At 45.8% G+C, this 20,760-nt stretch overlaps 1 gene segment (V, D, J or C); it reads right to left on the bottom strand.

The window, feature by feature from the left end:
- The window catches only part of LOC123583338, a 74,774-nt gene extending 54,378 nt beyond the window's left edge, over window positions 1-20,396 (bottom strand). The window contains 1 exon segment of the C gene segment in view: window positions 20,342-20,396. Within this exon segment, the coding sequence occupies window positions 20,342-20,381 (40 nt within the window).
- Between the last annotated feature and the right edge of the window lie 364 nt (window positions 20,397-20,760).

Genomic DNA, 20,760 nt, shown 5'->3' with positions numbered 1-20,760 from the left:
TCTAAATGATTTTTGACCCCTTCGAAGTAGTGCCTTTAGGACTCTCAATGAGAATCAGTTTATGAGCCACACAAACACACCAATGATACTATTTTATATTCATACCTCATTTTGGAACCAAAATAGTACCAGTAACTAGTTTGAGTCCCTCCTTTATTTTATAAATCATGGCTCTGAAAGGCTTGTGATTATTAACAAAAATGAAATCCACCTTCAAAGACAGAGGCATCATGGATGGTACAAAAAGAATGTGTCTTTAAAAAAAAAAAAAAAGGATGTGCCTTGACCTTTGAGGGTGGATTCAAAAGCGAAGGGGTGCCGTGGGCAGTGTTGGAATAACCTGTGTGCCACTTGAAGCTGAGTGGTTTGGCTGGGCCACTCATTTAAATGTATCAACTCCATTTGTTGACAAATCAGCCCCATTACATTATTGTCACACCTGCTTCAGGCACAGAGGGTTGTCGACGAGAAATACCACAAAATGTAAAGTGGCAGGCATTGCTACAAAGAGTATGTCGGCATGGAAAGCACCCAGTTGCTGTGACTCTAATGGGAAAGCACAAAAACAACAACAAAAGCACAACCAAAAAACACTGAATTCTGCAAGGTGTGGGGATGGCCCGTAACTCTTCAATACTGCTTTCTATAATGCATCTCTATTACCCTGTCCCTGACAGCTTCACAGTTTGGATAAACATTCTGCTTTATCACAGATAATCCAGTGGAGGTGGGGAGCTTTTCAGGGTGTCGGGATTCTCTGCTCCTCCCACAGGGACAGCTGGGTCAGGTGAATGGGTGAAGTGGGTCCTCTCGGCGAAAAGGGGGCTGTCCCGAAAGCCATGAGAAGCTTTTAACTCCTGCTGCTCAACCCTCATCCGAGTCCCCAGTCCACTTCCCAGATTTTTCACCTCTACCCGGTGACACGGGCATAAACTCAACTGGGTCCCCGTCACTTGTCTGTTAAGGACACACTTCCTTGGCTACACACTCCTGCTTTGGTCGCCTCCCTTTCCACTGGTTTGTTTCTGTCTCTAACACAGAGCCTTTCTTTCTCTTATCTCTGCCTCTTTCCTAAAGCCTCAACATGCTATGTGGACTTTCGAGAAACACCGCCTGTGGTATTAATACAATTTATCAAACTGCCCATAGACCTGATAACCAAATCCAGCCTCTGGGGAAACATGTATTCATATCTGGCTCACACATCTGACACAGTTAATGCCTGCACGCTAAACGAAGCAATTAAATTCAGCTGTGTTTCAACAGGCCCCACTGGGTTTCTTTCCAGAAAGAATAATTAGTTAACCACAAGAACTCACCGGGTGTGACCAGCAGTGAGGTGCCTTTGCCAAAGTTGACTACATACCCGCCGTCTGAGTTCCACAGTGCGTTTTCCCTAAATAAAAAGCCCCTCGCAGTAACCACTCTGCTGCCCCCCTCATGTGGTGCTCCATTACCTCTGGTGTCTGAAAACCAACCACACAGCAGCCACACAGACCATGGCTCATCTACGACACCACTGCTGAGAAGGTTGCCCACTCACCACGGTGAGGCGGGTGATCACTCCTGAGAAATGCCATCCTGGGGAGAACTTTGTTTCCTGTTATGAAGCCCAGAGTTTTCTGCCGTCCAGCAGAGGGAAGTGCCCGTCTGGACTGAGGACAGCCAGGGGCTTAGACCAGGGGCAGTTTTGAGGGTCATGGGTGAAGGGTGGAAAGACACCACAGAGAAAGAGGCTGGTGAATTTCGCCTCCTTCACTCTGGGTCATCCTTGAGTCCTGCTCACCGGTTTAGTTTCTGAGACCACCCCCCCCAACTTACTTGGTTTAACAGAGAGTTTAGTGCCTTTGCCAAAGTAGAGCTTGCTTTGGCTGCCTCCATAATTCACACAGTCATACGAGGCCTTACAATAATCAGGAGGAAGGAAGGACTGAGGGGGAGACTGGAAGAGCGAGGCCACTTTCCCCTCTGGCAGAAGACTCACCGCCCCACAGCCTCAGCTCCCAGCTCCTCGGCAGGGTTAGGACATCCCTCTAAAAGTAACAGCCAGCTGTGCAGAGAGATCTGAGCTTGCTCTTAAACCATCCATTTTGCTTCCAGAACACTGGGTTTTGATGGCCTGCTCATGCCTAAGACACATAGGACAACTCACAAGGTCAGGCAGAGACAAGCCACCTAACACAGGTGGTTAACACCGGGGGCAGGAGCACCATGCCACTTTCAGCGCCGCAGTTCGTGTAAAGAATATTAGTAGAAACAACAACAAAACCAACAAAAGCCAAAGACCACATTAAGAGAGCTGCTTGCACTCCTTTTGGATTAGAGGGGTCCTTATGGAGGAAACCCCAATTTCTGAGTTGTTAGGTCTTCATCTTATCACAGACTGTGGGTTTGCCTGTTATCCTTAGCATTTCTTTATATCCAGAGCCAATGAAGAAGCCAGTGAAAACTTCTACTTCTCTGTGATCTGTCCTTAGGATTGCCTGAATTCATTAACTGACAGACTTCCAACCAGCTCAGGCACAAAGAAACTGGGTGCCTCGGTTTGGTTGGGAGGGGCAGTGTCTTAATCCCACTAAAACTGCACAGAAGAACACCACTACTCGCCCTGATCAGCTTTTGAGATTGACCCACTCCCCTCACTCACATGGCTTTACCGTCAGTCTGGTCCCTGCTCCAAAGCGTAGGTCATTGTTATTGCCACAGTGACACACCCTTTAACAAAAACCTCCTGGGGAAGACTTGCAGCCAGGCTCCCAGCGTGGCAGGGATGAAGGGGAGAGGCATCCACCAGTACCACACAACGCAATAGTCCTATTCTCCATTTACTATAGGAACCCAGCCACCTCGTCATGCTTCTAGGCTGTAAAAGCGGGCACTTCTCAGCTCACTGAGCACAGCTCATCTAGACCCCAAATTGACACTTGGAGACATCTAATCAGCTTGCAAACAGGTTCCTGAACAGTGTATCAACCCATGCCACAAACAAATCGTGCCCGAACACACTGTTTGTCTTCAGGGACCACTATGTATGAGGTACTGGCTCGTGGCCTGCTCCAGAACTTCTATAATTTGCATCTTAATTATGGGTTCAAAATACTCAAACTACTCATCTATATAATTTCATGTTAATTATCATGTAGTCATCTTGTAATTGGCAAATAATGAAACACAGCAGAGCTTTGGGGGAGAGGGTTAGCGATTGACTATGTGTTCAGAGGGTCGAGGTTTTGCTTTTAGTGCACTGAGTGTCTGACCAAATGACTCCTCTCAGAAGCTGAGTGTGTAGGACGTTAAGCAAGTTTCCTTACAGTCTCTCTAAAATAGTCATTAGAAGTTCACCTAGCCCACTTCGTCCCATTTGCACGTATCGCCGCTGAAAAGTTACCAGAATAAGTGGCACTCTCTAGTCTCCATTTGAGAACCCTTTTCGTTCTGCTGCCTGGAGTGACAAATTAATTCCCAGACCCACTGTTCCAATGGAAACACATAGGATATGAAGACTGAAGAAGCGTGGAGCAGGGAGAAGTCTGTTTGCCCAGGTGGAAAGGAAAGATTCAGTAATGGAAATAAAAATAACACAAATTCTGACTGAATGCAGATATCCTCTGTGAGATCACCTCCACTGGAAGGGAGGAAGGACTACATCCAGCCAGGACATCCCCTCTGTAGTACCCCCTGTTTTAAAGCAACACACAGTTAAGTTACCTCATGGCTCCTATCACCTACCCGGGGTGACCTGAAGTCTCGTTCCAGTCCCAAAGACTAATTTCCTGGCACTGCCAGTGGTCACACTGTGAGATGCTCCATAACAGAAACTTGCTCAAGTTTCCATCTGGTCACCACCCTCCACTGGCTTACTCAGAGCTGTCTCCATGACCTCCTCCCAGATGTACAACCGGGTGGGCCCTCAGGGACCCATGTCCATTTTCCAAACACTGCACTCTTAGCCCCTGTGAGGGCAGGGGGGGTCCAGGCAGATACCTGCTTGGCTAACACTATCAGCCTGTGGCCCTCTTTGGCCTCAACTGATCATAGGGTGCTGGCTAGTTGATTAAGGCCAAAGACTTGTCAAGTTCAACCCTGGAGACTCTGGGAAGTGAACTCTTTGTCCTTTTCCTTTCTGGGTTTTATGTTAATGGATCCCTCTTGCCAGACTTGATGAGTGACGGGGCTCAGAAATCAAATGATTAATCACTGTTCTAATGTAAGGTCTCTAAGTCAGGCAGAGAAGAGGGCATGAAGGCAGAAAAAGAGAAACAATCAAACCTCCACATGCACAGCCATTTCCGCAATTCCTGTGAAAGTCATTGCACAGTGCTGCTAAGAAAGCAGCCCACAGATGTTTGTGCCCCAATCCTAAGTGGTATGCTTTGTCTCTTGGAGCCTAGAATTCCCAACAATGGCCTCGTAATCAAATACAATCGCAAAAGCACACAGGAGTCCTCCGAATCACAGACTGTATCACCTCCGTCATCTACACGGCTCAAAATCCCCTCTGTGTGTAGGAAGGTGCCATTGGTGGCAGGGGTAGCAGGGGCTCATGAGCAGGGTTGGGAAATGTTCCCAGGGGGCCTGCATTTGGATCCTGATGTCCTGAGCAGAAACACTTACAGGGCTGGATGATGAGCTCGGTCCCCTTCCCAAAGGTGAGTCTGTTAGTACTTCCTCCTACATTGACACCGTGGGTCAACCCTTTACATAAATCTCCCTGCCAGAGACCCACGCCCTGAAACCCTCAGAACCTCTACAGCGGCTCAGAAGCCCCCAGACACCGGCCCGGCTGGTGCTGTTGGTTATCTCTCCCCCTCCCTTGTTGCTGTCATAAAAGCTCAAAAATGACACGATCGAGGGAAGGGGCCCAAGGATGAGGACTGGGAGTGCCACTACACAGCCACTAACCCATTTTACCAGAGTGGCTGTGGCCACAAACTTCTCCCCCATCATGTCGGAGAGGATGGCTAAGATGGAGACCCTTCGTCACGGATATTTAAAGGGGCACAAAACAACGCCATGGTTTGTCTATCTGGAATCTAAAACAGGACAACTCAATGGTCAGTGTAGAACACATAATAGGAAAAGACATGAAGACCTCACTTGCCCTCAGACGTAAGTTAGCCTGACGGTTAAAGGAGTCCTGGTCCCAAAAATCAGCCTTTCCCTGCTGCCAGTCTTCTCACTGTTGTCAGCAGCTTTACAGAAACAGGGCAGATGCCTGTCGCAAGTGTCATCTCGCCAGCCGGTCTGCCCAGCTTCCCCCTGACACCACCCAGAAATGCCCTTTGAGCTCCCACACCTCCCTAAGTCGTAGGCTTGGGAGAAGTGGCTAAGCTTGAGACTGCACACTAAGTTTTGCATCTTGGAGTCAAGATACCAAATAGCAAGCAGTGTGGTCCATAGAGATGCTGACCCAAAAAAAAATTTTTTTTTTAAATTCTATTTTAAAGCTGTGGGTCACTCTAGTTAATTGGTGTGATTGGCTCTCTCAGAGGCAACGCTTGGCGATTCCTAAGTGAGTGACACTAGTGAAGTTCTTATGGTGCCCCTGAAATTTCACTTTCTTTCTTTGGAATCAAATATGTCTAAACCAGAAAGTTTCCTCAGCACGGAATGAAACTCGGGTTGAGACTAGGGAGTCCCAGAATGTGTTTTATACTCACAAGGCTTGACTCTCAAAATGGTTCCGGAGCCAAAGATTGGGTTGTTTCCCACAGCATCAGACTCCTCTACAAAAACCACGTGGGCAGGGGTGCGCGCTGGGTGGGGTGGGGGCCAGTGGCTTGGCTCTGGAAACAGAGGACTGTTCCACTTTGCTTTTAGGAACTGCTGGGATTTGGCCAAGAAGCCAAGCCAAGGCCGTTGGAATAATTGCAGAAACTTTTAAATGTGACCAGGTCGATTGTGTATGGAATTGGCCTGTGTTTGCTTTTTGCTTCTTGACCTAGATAAATGTTGCAACTCTTCCCTTGAAGGAACACTCCAAAGGCCTAGTGTATCTTTTCTTTCAGGACTTTTCTAGCCCTCTAGCCAGAATTTTCTTTCATCTCATTAATCCTAATCATGCTCCCCCTGTTCCAAAACATTCTACTGTGCTGTGATGTCCTCTAATTTCAAAACCCATAGCAACTACCAACCACTAACAATTTCTGGAAGCACTGCTTGGAAACAAACTCATTATAGCTGGCCTCCACATAGAGTTTTCAAATATTTGGGGCTCTGCGTTGATTTACAGCCACTCTGACTGTCTCCTGCTGGGTATAGCATTCTTACACCGAGCTGCTCTTAGTGATGCGGGGAAGTTTGGCATTTTCCTTGGTTTGTTATGTTTTGACCCTGGACAATTTCCCTGAAAGTTTCTGGCTACTAAGCCGACTGACCATTCCTGGGTCCCCAGATCCCACTGCTCAGGTCTCACTTTATAACTCTGGGACACTCTCTGAACTCCCTGTCCTTGGATACAGAGAAAGGAGAGCACCACTTTCCTATCGTATCTGGACAGAGGAGAAGAAAAACCTTGGATGTCTAAAGATGCTCCATCCAGCCTGGCTGGGAGGTGCTTTATCACGTAATTTTCACTGTAAGAGTCTGAGCCATCCAAATCCTCAGTACTCGTGCCTGTAATTTCTAATGCAGGAAAAAAAAAAAAAAAAAGATTCCTCTAGGTAACTGAGTCGTTAAGACAGTTGGAAAATGCAGACTTGGAAAGGTTCCATACCTTCAGTTCTCGCTTTTTCAGTATGCTTTTCTTTCCATTTTGTGAAGTTGTCTTTGGTTACTAAGTGAACATATTCAGATTTTCCACAGCTTTTAATGTCAGGTGCAAGAAATGTATGCGCCCTATGTTTTTCACATTACTGTGTGTATATATATCCAGTATCCCTCTCTCTTTTTCTCTCTCCCTCTCTGTCATAGATCTAGACATAGTTGATTTTAACAGTTAATTATGTGCCTTGCCTAAACTATAATTTACTAAATGTAGATGTGCTGCCATACTAATAAACTACTGGAACAAAACAAAACAAAACAAAACAAAATCTTTGGGTTTTCCAAGTGTAAACTTTCCCCTTGGAGGGGCGCCTGAGTGGCGCAGTCAGTTAAGTGTCTGGCTCAGGTCATGATGTCACGATTCGTAGATTCGAGCCCCGAGTTGGGCTCTGCACTGACAATGCCGAACCTGCTTGGGTTTCTCTCTCTCTCCCTCTCTCTCCGTGCCCCTCCCCTGCTTGTGCTCCCTCTCAAAAATAAAGAAAGAAACTTAAAAAAATAAATAATAAGCTTTCTCCTTGGAATGAGTGCTTAGTCTTGCCACCGAGTAAGCCTGTCCCACCTAGAACATCAGCTCTTAGCACCTTTCCAAGTACCTATGCCATCTGCAAAGAGAGCCACTTTGCAGTGGCTGGACTAATTCTGTAAAATTATACTGCCTGGCATTCTGTCTGCCTGCCTCTCTGGGTCTCCTTGTTGCTTGTCTCTTTGATAGCCTGTGTTTCTACCATTTCTTCCAAACGTGCACTACTCGGAGCGAAAATTATCATACAAGATAAAAGTGAAGATGAAGTTATTCTGTCTGAATTTTCTTCACATGTCACATTAGCATATGATGGCAGCAGCAAACAGAGAATTGTGAATCATATTTTCTCATTTTGAATTAAATATTCAAGCGCCCCAGAAAGCTCAGATATTTGGTTGACACCCATCTCTACCAGTTACGAGAAAGGACAGATAGAAATTCCCATGTCTGAGCCTGCATGGTCTAGTAGGACCCCCCCAGCATCTTACACAGGTGAACTAGAAATTAAAGAATAACTGAGTCCCTGACCAAGGATGAAGTACTTACTGGGTGTAATAGTGACTCTAGTTCCTGTCCCGAAGGTTAATTTGTTGCCTCCGTAGTTAGACACACAGTGTTCTAAGTCATTACAAAAATCATTGCTCCAAACTCTTTAAACTGCACTGCAGCCCCCCACCCATTTCTCATGCAGCACCCCCTCTTCGCAATGCTTCTACAACCTCAAAGCCACCAGTGATTCTTTCGTCCTATTTCCTGCCGGAGAAACTGAGAGAAACTGAGATGCGAGACTGTAATTAGGAGAGGCTTGACATGTGAGGTCTGTTTGAATTCTTCTGCCAAATTTTCCTTTGGAGAGAACAGAAACCCTCTTTCTCTCTCCACGTGCTGTCAGTGATCCCTCGGGTCCAACACAGTGACGAGCCTGGACACCCCTGCCATCCTGTTCATCCTTCTACGTGGCCTCATATTTTGGTTTTCTCCCAAATTATCTCATTTCCCTTTTCTAGCCTTCTGGCCCATTTCCTCTCAGTTGATACTTGTCCCCCTATTTGCTGCTCCCACGACCTGTGCCACAAAGGGCCAAGTGTCTCTGGTCAGTGCAGAAGTGAGGGGTGAGCTAGGGGACAGCCTGCCTCCTTCCCTCAGGGATTTTCAGGCAGGGCAATAAAGACCAGTCAAGGCATAAATCATTCTTGGTGTGGAGGGGAGGGGCTCTTAGCTATGTTCCAGCAAAAGTTATCCCCAGAAGCAGAGAAACAGAGTAGCAGACTTTTGACAATTCTTGCTGGAGTTTAAAGGCCTTGCTTGACACAACGGCGGCGCGCGCGCGCTGGAAAATTTTCTTTGACTTACTTGGGATGACAGTCAAACTTGTCCCTCGCCCAAAATAGAAGTTCTGGTTACCGGTGTTCCACTGTGATAGGGAGCCCAACAAAAACCAGGCAGAGGAGAGAGCCAGCACTTACACCTGGGGCCCCACCCAGCCTGCTGGCTGGAGAGCAGGCATGCAGGCAGGCAGGCCTTCTCTCTCCCTGGGCAGGCGAGGGAACAGAGCCATAGAGGAAAAGGAGCTGCAGGGCTGAGAGCAGCTGTGACCGTGCACTGCTGGAGGGACTGAGCCCTCCTGAGAGGGGATTAAAGGGAAGGCTAATGGGCATCTTGGGCTGCTCGCTGCCTAATTAAAGGCGTAGGCCCATTTGTTTTATGCCTGGCCATTTAAAAAATTCTTTTTCTTTTAAGATGTAATTTCTCTCCTGATGATCATATGATTTTCAAGTGCATTTTAATTAGGTCTCTTTATTATATCTTTTGAGTCTGGGAAGGATTTTCTTTGCGAGATTTCTGGAACAATCCATCGTCTCCAGATTAACTCAGTATGAGGCTCGGATCACCTTGCTCCTTTCCAACCTGCTCATTCCCTGAACGCCCATTATGCACTGTCCGTTGTTCATCTTCACCCCTGCCCCACCTTGTCCCCCATATGCAGGGACATCATGTGGGGAGGACACAGGTTGGTGACACAGGTTGTTTTTCAAATTGCCATTTTCAAGTCCTGAGCTCTGTATGCTAACTTTTAAGGTCGAAAACTACATTTGCTACTCTTTGACCTTTTTTTTTTTTTTTTTCTGGCTAGAGTTAATAATCCTTGATTTTCTCAGCTTGGTATCCTCAACCACCATGCCACTTGCACAGCCCTTTGAGGCCCATGCATGTGACAGCCCCACCACACCCCACAGGCAAAGTCACGGGGAGACTTACTTGGAATGATTGATATGCTTGTCCCCTGCCCAAATGTCAACTTGTTGGAGGAGGTTGCCACACAGCCACTCAACCCTTTGCAAAAACTGACAGGTGATTCTTACAGATCTTAGACCTCGACCTCTCTATGCCACTTCAAAAGGCATCTCAGGTACCCATGGTTTCTGTGAGTGTGGGGCCACAGTCAGGCCCTATTCTATAGGGCACGATAGGAAACTTGCTGCAAATGTGTTCTCCACCTTGGATTCCAATTTTTGACATGCTGCAGGTTTGAAAAAGCATCAGTGAGCTCTCCTCTCCTCCTCACTTCTTTGTTATTCCCCCATCCACAAAACATCCCAATCTGCATCTCATTTCTATCTCCAAGCTCTAGCTTGGTGACACCAGGTCCTCAGGCACCATTGATCGGCCTTCCCTGAGACAGCATATGTTCCCCAGCACGCTGTGATTAAAAGACTGGAAATGCCAGGCTCTCAGAGGCTGAGATCTGGGCTCCTTATCTCTGGTCAATATGTTGTTCTCATTTGTCTGGCTAATGAAGAGCTGACCTTTCTAAGTGGATGCGTTTTGCTGAAATGACAAGGACCAGGGGGCTGACAACCAAAGCAGAGCCCTGAAGGCAATTTTGGCTCTTCAGACCCGGCTGGCATCGTTTGGTCAGAAGGCTCCCAGGCTCAAATGTCAACCTCTCAGCTTTGGCCCCCATCCGACTGGGCTTGGAGAAGCTCAACCAAAAACTGGGCAATTGGTCCGAGTGCCCCCTGCTCATTAGAACCAGGTTCCCCTTGGAGGCATCTGGCACATTCAAGATGGTCGCAACAACCCGACATTCTGCCTTGTAGCAGCCCTGACACATTCTAGCTCCATCCCCACCTGACGTGAACTGATGCTGCCACTCAGTGGAGAGATAAGTGGGATGTCAGACGACCTCCCCAGCACACACAGAGCAGGGACTCTGCCTGATAGACTGTGCCTGCACCGAAATACATGGCCTCCACTCTCGTTCCTTTGGCACAGGTGACTCTGCCCTGGAGGGAGAGCCTGAGAAAACAGAGTGCCTGGAAATAGCAATCGGAGTCACATCCTGCCCTCCTACCCACATCTCCTCATCCTAGTCTTCTTACCAAGCCACCTCGAAGGACATATTTCTACCTGGTTGTTCATTTCCCATTTCTGAGCGCCCACGGGGCTCCAGAATCTCCTCGATCCATTTCTATTTGACTCCATTAGAACCCCTGCAAGAAAGCCAAAAGGCCTAAAATGCAAAAAAGTGCACGGGGGACACTGAGTGTGGGTCTTTCCAGCTTGCTTGGCTTCATGGTTAGTTGCATCCCCCTTCTAAGTATCGGCTTCTTGGAGCTGTCACGCTTCTCCCTGCAGCAGGGAGTTTTACAACGACTGACAGAAGGAACTTTATGAATCTTAAAAAAAAAAAAAAAACCAAACCAACAACAACAACAACAACAAAACAACCAGGCAGAGTTTTTCCTCTCTTCCCAGCGGGGTGCAGCAACAAACACACGGAAGCCAAATCTTTCTATCTGCTCTAATTATCAGCAAGGATACAAGTCACCATGAGGAAAAAGGTATTAAGCCTTGTATCTGAAAGTCTTTGGAATTAATTGTAATCCCTTGCCTGGTGGTTTCAGCGATAGGAATGGACACAGTGGCTATGTAATTCTTTCCATTCTGTTCTCTCTCTCTCTCTCTCTTTGTAGTTTTGCATCTACAGAAGCAGTGGGAGACATTCAGAGAACATAGAGGGATTTGAAATAAGACCTCAGATTCCCATTCAGTTTTCATTTTTTCCCCTCTCTGCTTTCATTTAAAAGCCATTCTGAACTGAACACCACATACCTATTCAAACTCTGCTCTCAATTATCCCTCTCCACTGCAGAAGATACCGGTGGGAATGGCTTCTGCTGCACTAAGAAGAATTTAAGATTCATACAAGGAAGAAGTTCCTGATAGGAAATGGTACTAAATGTTAGACTGGGTTACTTGGTGGAGCGTTGGGGGTTGACTGGAAAGGGTGACCTTCCCCACCCCCAAAGTTGGGCAGCATCTCCAAAGAAGGTTCTGAAAGCAGCAAAGAAAGATTCTTTTCTATCTTTGTGGGGTCAAGGTCACCTTCACTCAACAGCAGGGATCAGACAGACCTGGTGGCTTAGGGTCCAAAAGAGAACCTGTTAACATTGAGATTAAAGAAGGGACAGGACCTTGGGGGTCCTGCTGACTTCAGGCAAGATCTGGTTCCCAGGCAACATACATTTCTGTCAAGCCTGATACCTGGGGTGAAATTCCAGAATTCCCAGTGTGCAGCTGTGTCCTGTTACACTTACTTGGATGGATGGTCAAAATGGTCCCTTGTCCAAATGTCAGCTTTCCGTAGCTAGAGCTACCAGTATCAGCACTGCAGTGGAGGCCTTTACAAAAACCCCAGGGAGACCTCTGAGGCTCATAGACATCTTCCTCTTTAACTCTGGGGAGAAGAGACTCACCTACAGGGGCCTGGATCCCACTGAGGGCCAGGGGAACATTTCCATGTTTGGTTCTGGGACACTGACCTGCTGGGTCCCCTGAGGGCCTGACTCTCATCTCTCTCCCCTTCCTCTGGTTGCCATCCGGAGGCTTACTGATTTGTCATGTTCAGCATCTCTCTTTCTAAAGGTCTCATTTCCATTTTACGGCATCATTTTCGGGACAATTTCTCTGATCAGTTTTCAAGACATGTCCTCTCCTCCCTTCGAGGTGTCACACATTTCTGATGACAATGAATTGATTATAGGGAGACAGGAGGAGAGCGTTCAGCGTTTTGGAGGCTGACTAGAATTAGATGAGGTTTAGTCTCTGGCTTCATGAAACTCTATCTCCCAAGCTTCCCTTCTTGCCCCAGCCTCAGAAATGAAAACGACAGGCACATCTGAACCTTTCTTCACACGTGTGGCTTTTCTGTCCGTCTCGAACCTGGTGAAATGCTAGTGGTATCTCACAGAAAGTTTACATTGAGCTTTGTTACGGTGTCTGACTATCCTGGGGGCTATTCTGGGGTTAGCAAAGAAGACCTTTGTCCTGGGAAGGTCCTCAATCCCAGTCAAACGGGAAAGCTGGTCACCCTATGGTCTAACCCGCAGTGTCCCGACCTCACGCAGCAGCCCAGTGAGCCCCAGTGGGAGAGTTAAGTGAGGCCTCTGTCAGAGCCAGGCTCTTGAATATTTACCTGGAGTTGTTATAAATGTCCTCCTTTGACCAAACACAGCTTCCCCATGGCTGTGTCTGGTGGATGCCACAGACAGTGTAAGTAAGGAACTGAGGTGGGGCATTATTTGGCACAGTGGTGACCAAACCCTGTCCCCCAAGAAGATGGACAACAAATATTTTAGCTCTGTAACTGCATTCAACTTTTAAGCTCTTTGGCCTTTTTGACTGAATTTGTTGTGTCTGTCTAGTCAGCCGTCACTTCCAGCAACTACTTACTAGCAAAGGGACAAAGCTTTAGCTTGCTTACCAACATGGAAGCGAGGAGAGAAAACTCTACTATTTAGCTAAGAAGTGTCCACCGGCTTTATGGACAAAGGAGGCAGGAATTCCAATGACCCTTCCTGTCTCTCCCCGACTTCACAGCCTCACACTTTCCAGAGTCCCCCACACTTTACTTGCGCTGCCTTAACAGCAAGACATAAGCAAAACAGATGGCTGCCCTCAGCTGAGTCCTCAGACGGCGCCAAAGTGTTGCTGTGGCAGCAATCTTAGTGCTCTGCTGATCGAAGGAAGACAGAATGTAATCCTGAGTCTTTGGAATCCAGCTCTGCTACTCTGCAGCCCCCGCATGTAAAAGCCAGACACAGAAGGTAAAACCTCCTGTTTGGTCCCCAGGTTTGGCTGCCCACCCTCTGAAAAGGGATGTCCTCGAGCCTCCCAGGATGTTCATATGAATCCCCTGGAAGCCTTAATTAGGCAGGACCCCAGAGACTACTGAAGGCGTGGGATTTAGCAATATCATGTATTATTGTTTCTGTTGTGGCAGACATGTGCCGGGTTCGTACCTGCTGAGCAAGGCACTTGTGCGCCTGACAACTTCATGGCTAACCACACTGCGTGTTCGTTAGGCAAGGCCTATCCCAGAACATTCCATGCTGTCTGCTACCGGGGCTGCATTAACTCCTTCCAGGCTGCACACACTGTATCACTTAATTACTTACATGCCCCTGAACCAGTCTTCTCAAGAGCTTTGACTAGGCTGGGTTTGGCAACATGCCTTTTCCAGCGCTATATCCTCTCCTAATCCCAGAAAGCAGATCTGAATAAATGAAACTCAGTAATCAGGACATTTAGCTTATGTCAGAAGGAGACTGGGGCCCTTCAACAGGCTTCCCCATTTCCATTTTGCCCCATTTTTATAATAAGTCAGCTTTCCCAGCAGTAAGGGCATAAGGATCACTCCTCTCAGAAGCCTACCAGAAACATAGATTTTCAAGAAGTGGCAGTTCCTTACTTTTATATATAGGATTTCAAACTTTTCCAAGTACTCTCACACACATTACTACCATTATGGAAAGGTGGGTGTGTATTTGAGGGAGCGAATGTATTGCTCTATTCTCATGACTCAGAGGACAAATGAATTTTTTCCCTTCTCCTCAGCTGAACTAAGTAAAGTGGCAGCTTAATCAGTGATAGTGGTAATGGAGGGAAAAGTGGGGTTAAATGCTCTGAGTTAACCAGACAGTTCTACCCACCAAGACTTCACTTACTGGACTGGGGATTGAGAACAGCTCCTTTAAGAGAGGTAAAGTAGAGGTAAAAGAAGAAAAGAAATCTGTCTGTAGAATTTCCTGCATTTGTTAATAAAATCGCAGGGTCCCATTATTTCAGGAGATAAATTTCAGGGTTTTAGTATCTACGTCAGGAAGATTTATATTTGGTCTACTGAATTTGCATAGTCTCAATATGCCAATTTCCTCTCTGTTTTTTTGGCAAACATTTCCTGGCTTTAGCGGAATCCCTCAGGATCCTGTATTCAATTTTTCTCCCTGTACCGATAGTTTCGTTTAAGATGGATGATAGGAATGTTTTTTGGCTGAAGGTAATTTAGTCTTTGTACAATGGAGTTCTAATCTCTCTGATGGGGACTCCATCTTCCCAACACAACATGAGATGTGGAAGCTAATCTGGAATGTTTTGGTGGGGGAGGGGAGTGGTTGGGGACAAGTAATTTAAATCAGAACAAGGAAGTATTTTGAGCTCCCCACCGCACCTCCTTGCTCTACCAGTCCCTTCAAACTTACTTGGATTCACAGTTAAGAGAGTTCCTTTTCCAAATATGAATTTGTAGTTGCTACCTTCTCACAGTCAGGGGAGGCTTTACAAAAACAGGAACAGGAACAGCTCTTTGCAGAAGGGCCCTGGGGCTCAATATGGTCTTGATCCTTCAACCCTGCACTGACAACAAGCCCAGAAGTTGGCTGCTGCAGGCGGAAGCCAGGCTTCCACATGGCAACGAGGCCCGATAAATATATGCATCACTTATTTTTAAATTTTTTTATTGCTTTTCTTTTTCTGTCCAAGCCACCGCCTTAGTTTGGATAATCCATTTCCTTTGTTTCTTCCTTCATTGTCTACCCCCTGGCTGGTACACTCACATAGTTTCTACTTTATTGCACTTTGGGGCTGTTTCTCTGCTTTTTATTGCAATTGCTCACATCGACTCATTAGATTCTGGTTTACTAGAAACTAATTGCCAAAGGGAAGGAGAGTCAGGGAGTTTTTATGGGGACATGTTCAAAGGTAGATATTTCAGGGCATTTTGGTCATTCCTGGTCTGATTCCCAATGATGGGGTAAGCCAAGTGCGTGGGGCTCCCCTGTCCAGGAGAGCTCATGAGCTGTGGCCTAGGAAGGAGAGGGCCCCACGTAGCCTCATCTTTCATACTCACCGGGGTGGATGGTCAGCCTGGTTCCCTGCCCGAATACCACCTTTTGGCCACTACTCCCCATGTCACACCACAGCAAATGGCTTTACACAAACTGCACGCAGGGCCCCCCCCCTCCCCCTTGAGGAGGATGCCTGATCTGCTTTCCTAGCACCCCGGCTGCTGCGGACAGTTGCCCAAATCTCACAAACTAGACAAGTTCAAGGCAGTGTCTTTTTTTGGGCTACCTATTTGCTCCTTGACAAAGTCTCCTTCAGGCTCCTTTGTAGACATGTACCAGATTTTTAATCTCTTTGCCAGACAAATATTTAACATCTTTATTTGTGCTTCATAGACTTTTAACTTTTTTCTTTTTAACCTTTCCTTCTGCCTTTACAGAGCTCCCTGCAAAAAAACAGGTGGATTAAAAGAATCTTTAAATACACTAGGTCTCCTGAGTGAAGCTAAACTGGCTTCCTCCTTAAAATTTCTGGTTTGCATCCTAGGGCCTGCTCGCCTGGGACCTAATCCATTGGGCTGAGATGGGAAAGGTCAGGAGGCAAGGCAGGAAATCCAGGGGAAATCCTGCCCAGTGAGTCCTTCTTGTCCCCTGCACACTTATTTGGACTTATTTCTGTGCTCATTCCCTTCCTCCTGACCAGGACATTGCTGGTACTTGTCATGAGCAGGGATCCCTCCTCAAGATTGGTTTTAGCAGAAACCCACCCACATGCCCTTTAATCTGACAACAGATAGGGTTTCTTTCCTCTGCTCGGGGAAGTTTGATTGAAAAACAATTTCCAATTTTACAAAGTGAAGAGGATTAGGAGAATATCTGTTTGCCTCTGTTCTTCTCCTCCTCACTCCTCTTCAATGGTTTTAGGTAAACTATTTATAGAAACATCCCCTCTGGGGTTAGAGAAATGTGACAAGTTTCTAATCTCTTCATCTTTTTTTTTCTTGCTGTCTATTTACTGCAGTCATATATTTACAATCTAAATTTACATTTCATTTCCATTTGCAGGAGCTTCTAGTGCACTTTTCCATTACTTCCAGAACACTGTGTGTAATGATAAACTCTATTGAAATAAACCAATTCACAAGGAGTTTTTAGGGCTGGAGGTTGACATTTCTCTCTCCCCAAGACAGTTATTACGACTTGCCCAAGCAAGCCTAGGAAAGGGGCAGTCTAGCCAAGCTGGGAGCAGGGAGGCTTGCAGGGTTGATGTTCTTATGACTAACATATCTACTGAGCATTGCTCTTAAGGATTAATTTGGATTTTCTTTTTAATCTAGTTCCAAAATGTCAATTTCCAATCTTTTTAGCTTTGAGAATCTCTCTGACAGGCAAAGCTCAAGGTAAATCTCATGGATGTTTTTGGAATTTCAACCAATATTTCATCTCTGTGCACATCACAAATCAAGGAACCAAGAGTAGGATGAATATCACACCTTTGGGAGAAAATTTATAACAGTTCTCTGAGAGAGATGAGAATTATAAATAAAAATGGAATTGCATGAGCTTTTTTCTGATGATCATTTCTAATATCTGGGGGGTTCTAAATATCCAAACGAGTTTGGAGATATAGCTGCTGAAACACCTGATATTTGGACTTTAGTTAGCAGCTGGACACATGGGTCAGCATGGAAATGCTTTTTTGACTTTTTTTTTTTTTTTTTTTAGATCTCATTTGTTTGATGCATAGTGGACTTAAGGAAAGTCATCTGGAGCTGACACAATGCTCACTAGGACATCCTGATTCTAGTTTTTCTAAGGTGGGTGATGATTTGGCCACGAAAGTTGAGGTTTTGTTTTACATTACTCATTGGGTAGCTGGTATCTCTTAGGAATCATAAGCAAAAGTTAAACCAATTGTCTGGAATGAGTTTCTGTTGCAAACAGAGACTCTCTCATGAAGCAAAATTTCAGGTACATTCAAGTTAATTTAAATTAGGTTTGTTTGGAGAATGGTGGGCAACACCCAAAATATCCCTGTGGGTATTGCAGGGTGGAGAGAAGGGCCATTATTACATTTGGATTAGGGAAGCCCTTCTCTCAGACTTCCAAGCGTAGCGGCCACTTTTTCCCCGAGGGGCCACAGAGATAAGTGGGTATCAAAAGGGGCTTCTCTGATGCTGAGCTCAGCCAAGGCAAGGATGAAAATGTCCCAGTCAGAAACACAGTGCTTGACAACGCCCTGAGATGTGTTTTCAGAAGTTCACGATCTTTCTGACTAATTTGAATATTGCTTTCAATCTTACCCTTTCCCTAAATATCAGCTTGTCATCAGTGTCAACACCAGGTAATCTTACATGGCTTTACCCAAATGGCTTGGCTCCAAAATTTTGAGAATTACAGGGACTATATGATTTTTTCCCCTAGTTGCATAGGCAAAGAGGCCTTGGGAAGACCAGGCAGATAACATGAGAGAGGTCGTTCCTTTGGTTGTATCAGTGGGGCTTATATCAGTAGGGCTACATCTCACTGTGTCCTTTGGATCAAGTTGTGTTGTACACCCCCTGCCATTGCTAGGTATTTTAGTTTAATCTGTATCTTTCTGTCCCCCACTCCTTTCTTTCTAGATGCTTTCTGCCCCTACACACTAAAACTTTAAGTCTCATTCCATCTGTCAGACACGCATCTCCAACAATAACAAAAACAAGCTCAACATTTCCAAGTGTTTAAAGATATTGAAAAAATGGTCCTAAAGGGGCTCCATCAGCAGCTGTCCTCATTATCTTGTTTGCCAGAAAGACACATGTCACCAAAGCCCCCAAAGATGCTAAGAACTGGGTGAGTAATTCGGTGATCGTTCACTGAATTTTTAAGAATAGTGGCTTATGTTTAGATATAAGTCATCTTTAAAACATACCTGGTCTCACATTCAGAGTTGTTCCTTTTCCAAATGTCAACTTCTCATTGCTTTCCATATCACACAATGACGCGAGACTCTACAAAAACTCAGTTGCCCATACACCCCAAGATATCTGCTTAAATGTTTACTTGTCATCCAAGAATCCCCCGATAAAGCCAGCTCTTTAGAATGAGGATCTCGTGGTAGAGTCCAGAGACCCCCTAGACTTTTCCTTGTGCTGCCGCCATTTTACTGGCAGTGTGTGGACATCCCCTCCCAGCATGTAAAACAGGAGTAGGGATTACCTCCCCCATTTTACAGAGGAAGAAAATAGAGGCTCCGGGAGTTGACTGACTTTCTCTCTGTTCCTGGAAAATTCCACCAATTCTAATAAGTTAAGCTCTCTAACAGTCTGACTCCTTACTTAGTTCAGTGACCTGCTAGCACCATTATTCTCATCTATTAGATACAACAGCACGCGATGGCAAGCAAGAGAGTCCTGCACGAGGTAGGTACACATCAGCGGTTGCTTGAATTGGAATCCATCAACGGACTGCTGTGGTTTGGACTTAGGTTACAAAACAGAATGGAAAATGTAGGAATCAGAGTTCCAGAGAGAAATTTGGAAGCATTAGTTATTCAAACTTACATGTCTTTGCTGTCAGTTTTATTTCTTTTCCGAAGAAGAGTTTTTCTGATCCGCCCAGAGGAACACCCCCACAGACTGCTTTACAAATATTGCCAAGGCCCTTCCACCAGGCACTGGGAACCAGCCTCCCAAGGGAGGCACAAAGGCAGAAGCACAATGTGGTGCAATTATACAATTGTATGGTTATTCCTGAAAAGGGAGAGAAAGTATGGAAAAATTTAATCACTCTTTACCTAGCAGCCAGATAGATTGTTCGTCATTAATTAATTACTGAATCTAGCTGGTGGACAGTTGCAGTTAATTTGAAATAGCTCTGGGTTGGGGGTCAGGGCAAGTTCTTTAACTTGCTGTGCCTTGGCTTCCCTATCTGCAAAGTGGGGAGAATAATAACCACTGGAAGATGTTGTTGTACAGATTAGGACACGTAAGTGGGTCTGCTGATCAATCCCTGGCTTTACTTGCTGAGGGCACACTTCCTCAGGGATTATTTTAGTAATTTAGGAGACCAGATATCTGTGACTTTTCCCTCCAGACATAGTCCCAGCTGGCAAATATTTAGCTCTGGAATCTGAGTGTCAAGAATGAAATTTTAGGCCCTCTTTCTCACAGAATCAAGTTAAGCAAGCTATTAAACCTTTATGTGTTTCTAGAAAAATTTAAGATATAAAAATATAGGGGCACCTGGGTGGCTCAGTCGGTTAAGTGTCTGACTCTTGATTTCGGCTCAGGTCATGACCCCATGGTTGTGGGATTGAGTCCTGCGTTGGGCTCTGTGCTGACGGTGTGGAGCCTGCTTGGGATTCTCTCTCTCCTTCTCTGTCTGCCCCTCTGTCTCTCTCTCTCAAAACAAATAAATAAACATCAAGAAAGATATAAAAATATAAAAAGTTATTTTCTAGAAAGTGAGGGTAATAATAGCACCTAACCCACAGAGCTAGTATCAGGATCGAATGTGCTAATGGGTGGAAAGCATGCCGCACATCGCCTAGCACATAATAAGTAACTAATAAATCATCATTATCTTTCTCCCAAGAAGCCAAACATATGTCAACATCCTCCTTTCACAGTGACCTAAAAATGACCTGTCTCCCTCTAAGTGACAGACCAGCAGGGCTTGGAGGGCAACAAAGGAGCCACCAAGCAGTTTGATGAAAGGGTTAAGCAATTTTGTGACAATTTAGTAAAAGCTGTATCCAGCTGCATAGGCGCACCTTCACGGTTGGACCATTGCAGGGGACGTGGAGAGGGCAGCCTCTAGCCAGGCAGGACTTGAATATGAGCAAAAAAGGGCCGATAAGTCACATCCTCATTAGTTGGAGTCAAAAAGATCTCAAAACACATTCAGTCAAGAAGAGGATTCAATGCTCTCCTCCACTCACCAAGATTCACTGTGAGCTGGGCTCCTTTCTCAAACGTCATCTTAGAACCACTGGTTTGCTGAACACTGTGCAGAGGGGCTTTGCGAAAACCTGTGGCATCAACTTGATGACTCCAGCTTTGCAGAGTTTCCCCAGAACTAACATCTAATTAACTTCTTCAACTTCCATGCCTCCAAGGCAGGGTTGGGTGATGGTGTCTTTCTTTCTGGTAACCCAGGGCTTCTGGGCTCAGGGATATAACCAGAGATACGATTGCCACTTTAAGACACCAGAAGGTTTAGAAAACCAACTCTGTATACATATTCTGTGGCCCAAAGCAATTGTGTTGCTGGGTGCAATCTATCGTAGAATGTAAACTCCCACTGGGAAAGAAATTAGCTCTGCAGTATTTTTAGGTAGTGTTTGATGGTCATAGTCAT

The sequence above is a fragment of the Leopardus geoffroyi genome, chromosome B3, assembly GCF_018350155.1.
Source record: "Leopardus geoffroyi isolate Oge1 chromosome B3, O.geoffroyi_Oge1_pat1.0, whole genome shotgun sequence".
In the NCBI taxonomy this organism is placed as follows: domain Eukaryota; kingdom Metazoa; phylum Chordata; class Mammalia; order Carnivora; family Felidae; genus Leopardus; species Leopardus geoffroyi.
This window is presented reverse-complemented; position numbering and strand designations above follow the sequence as displayed.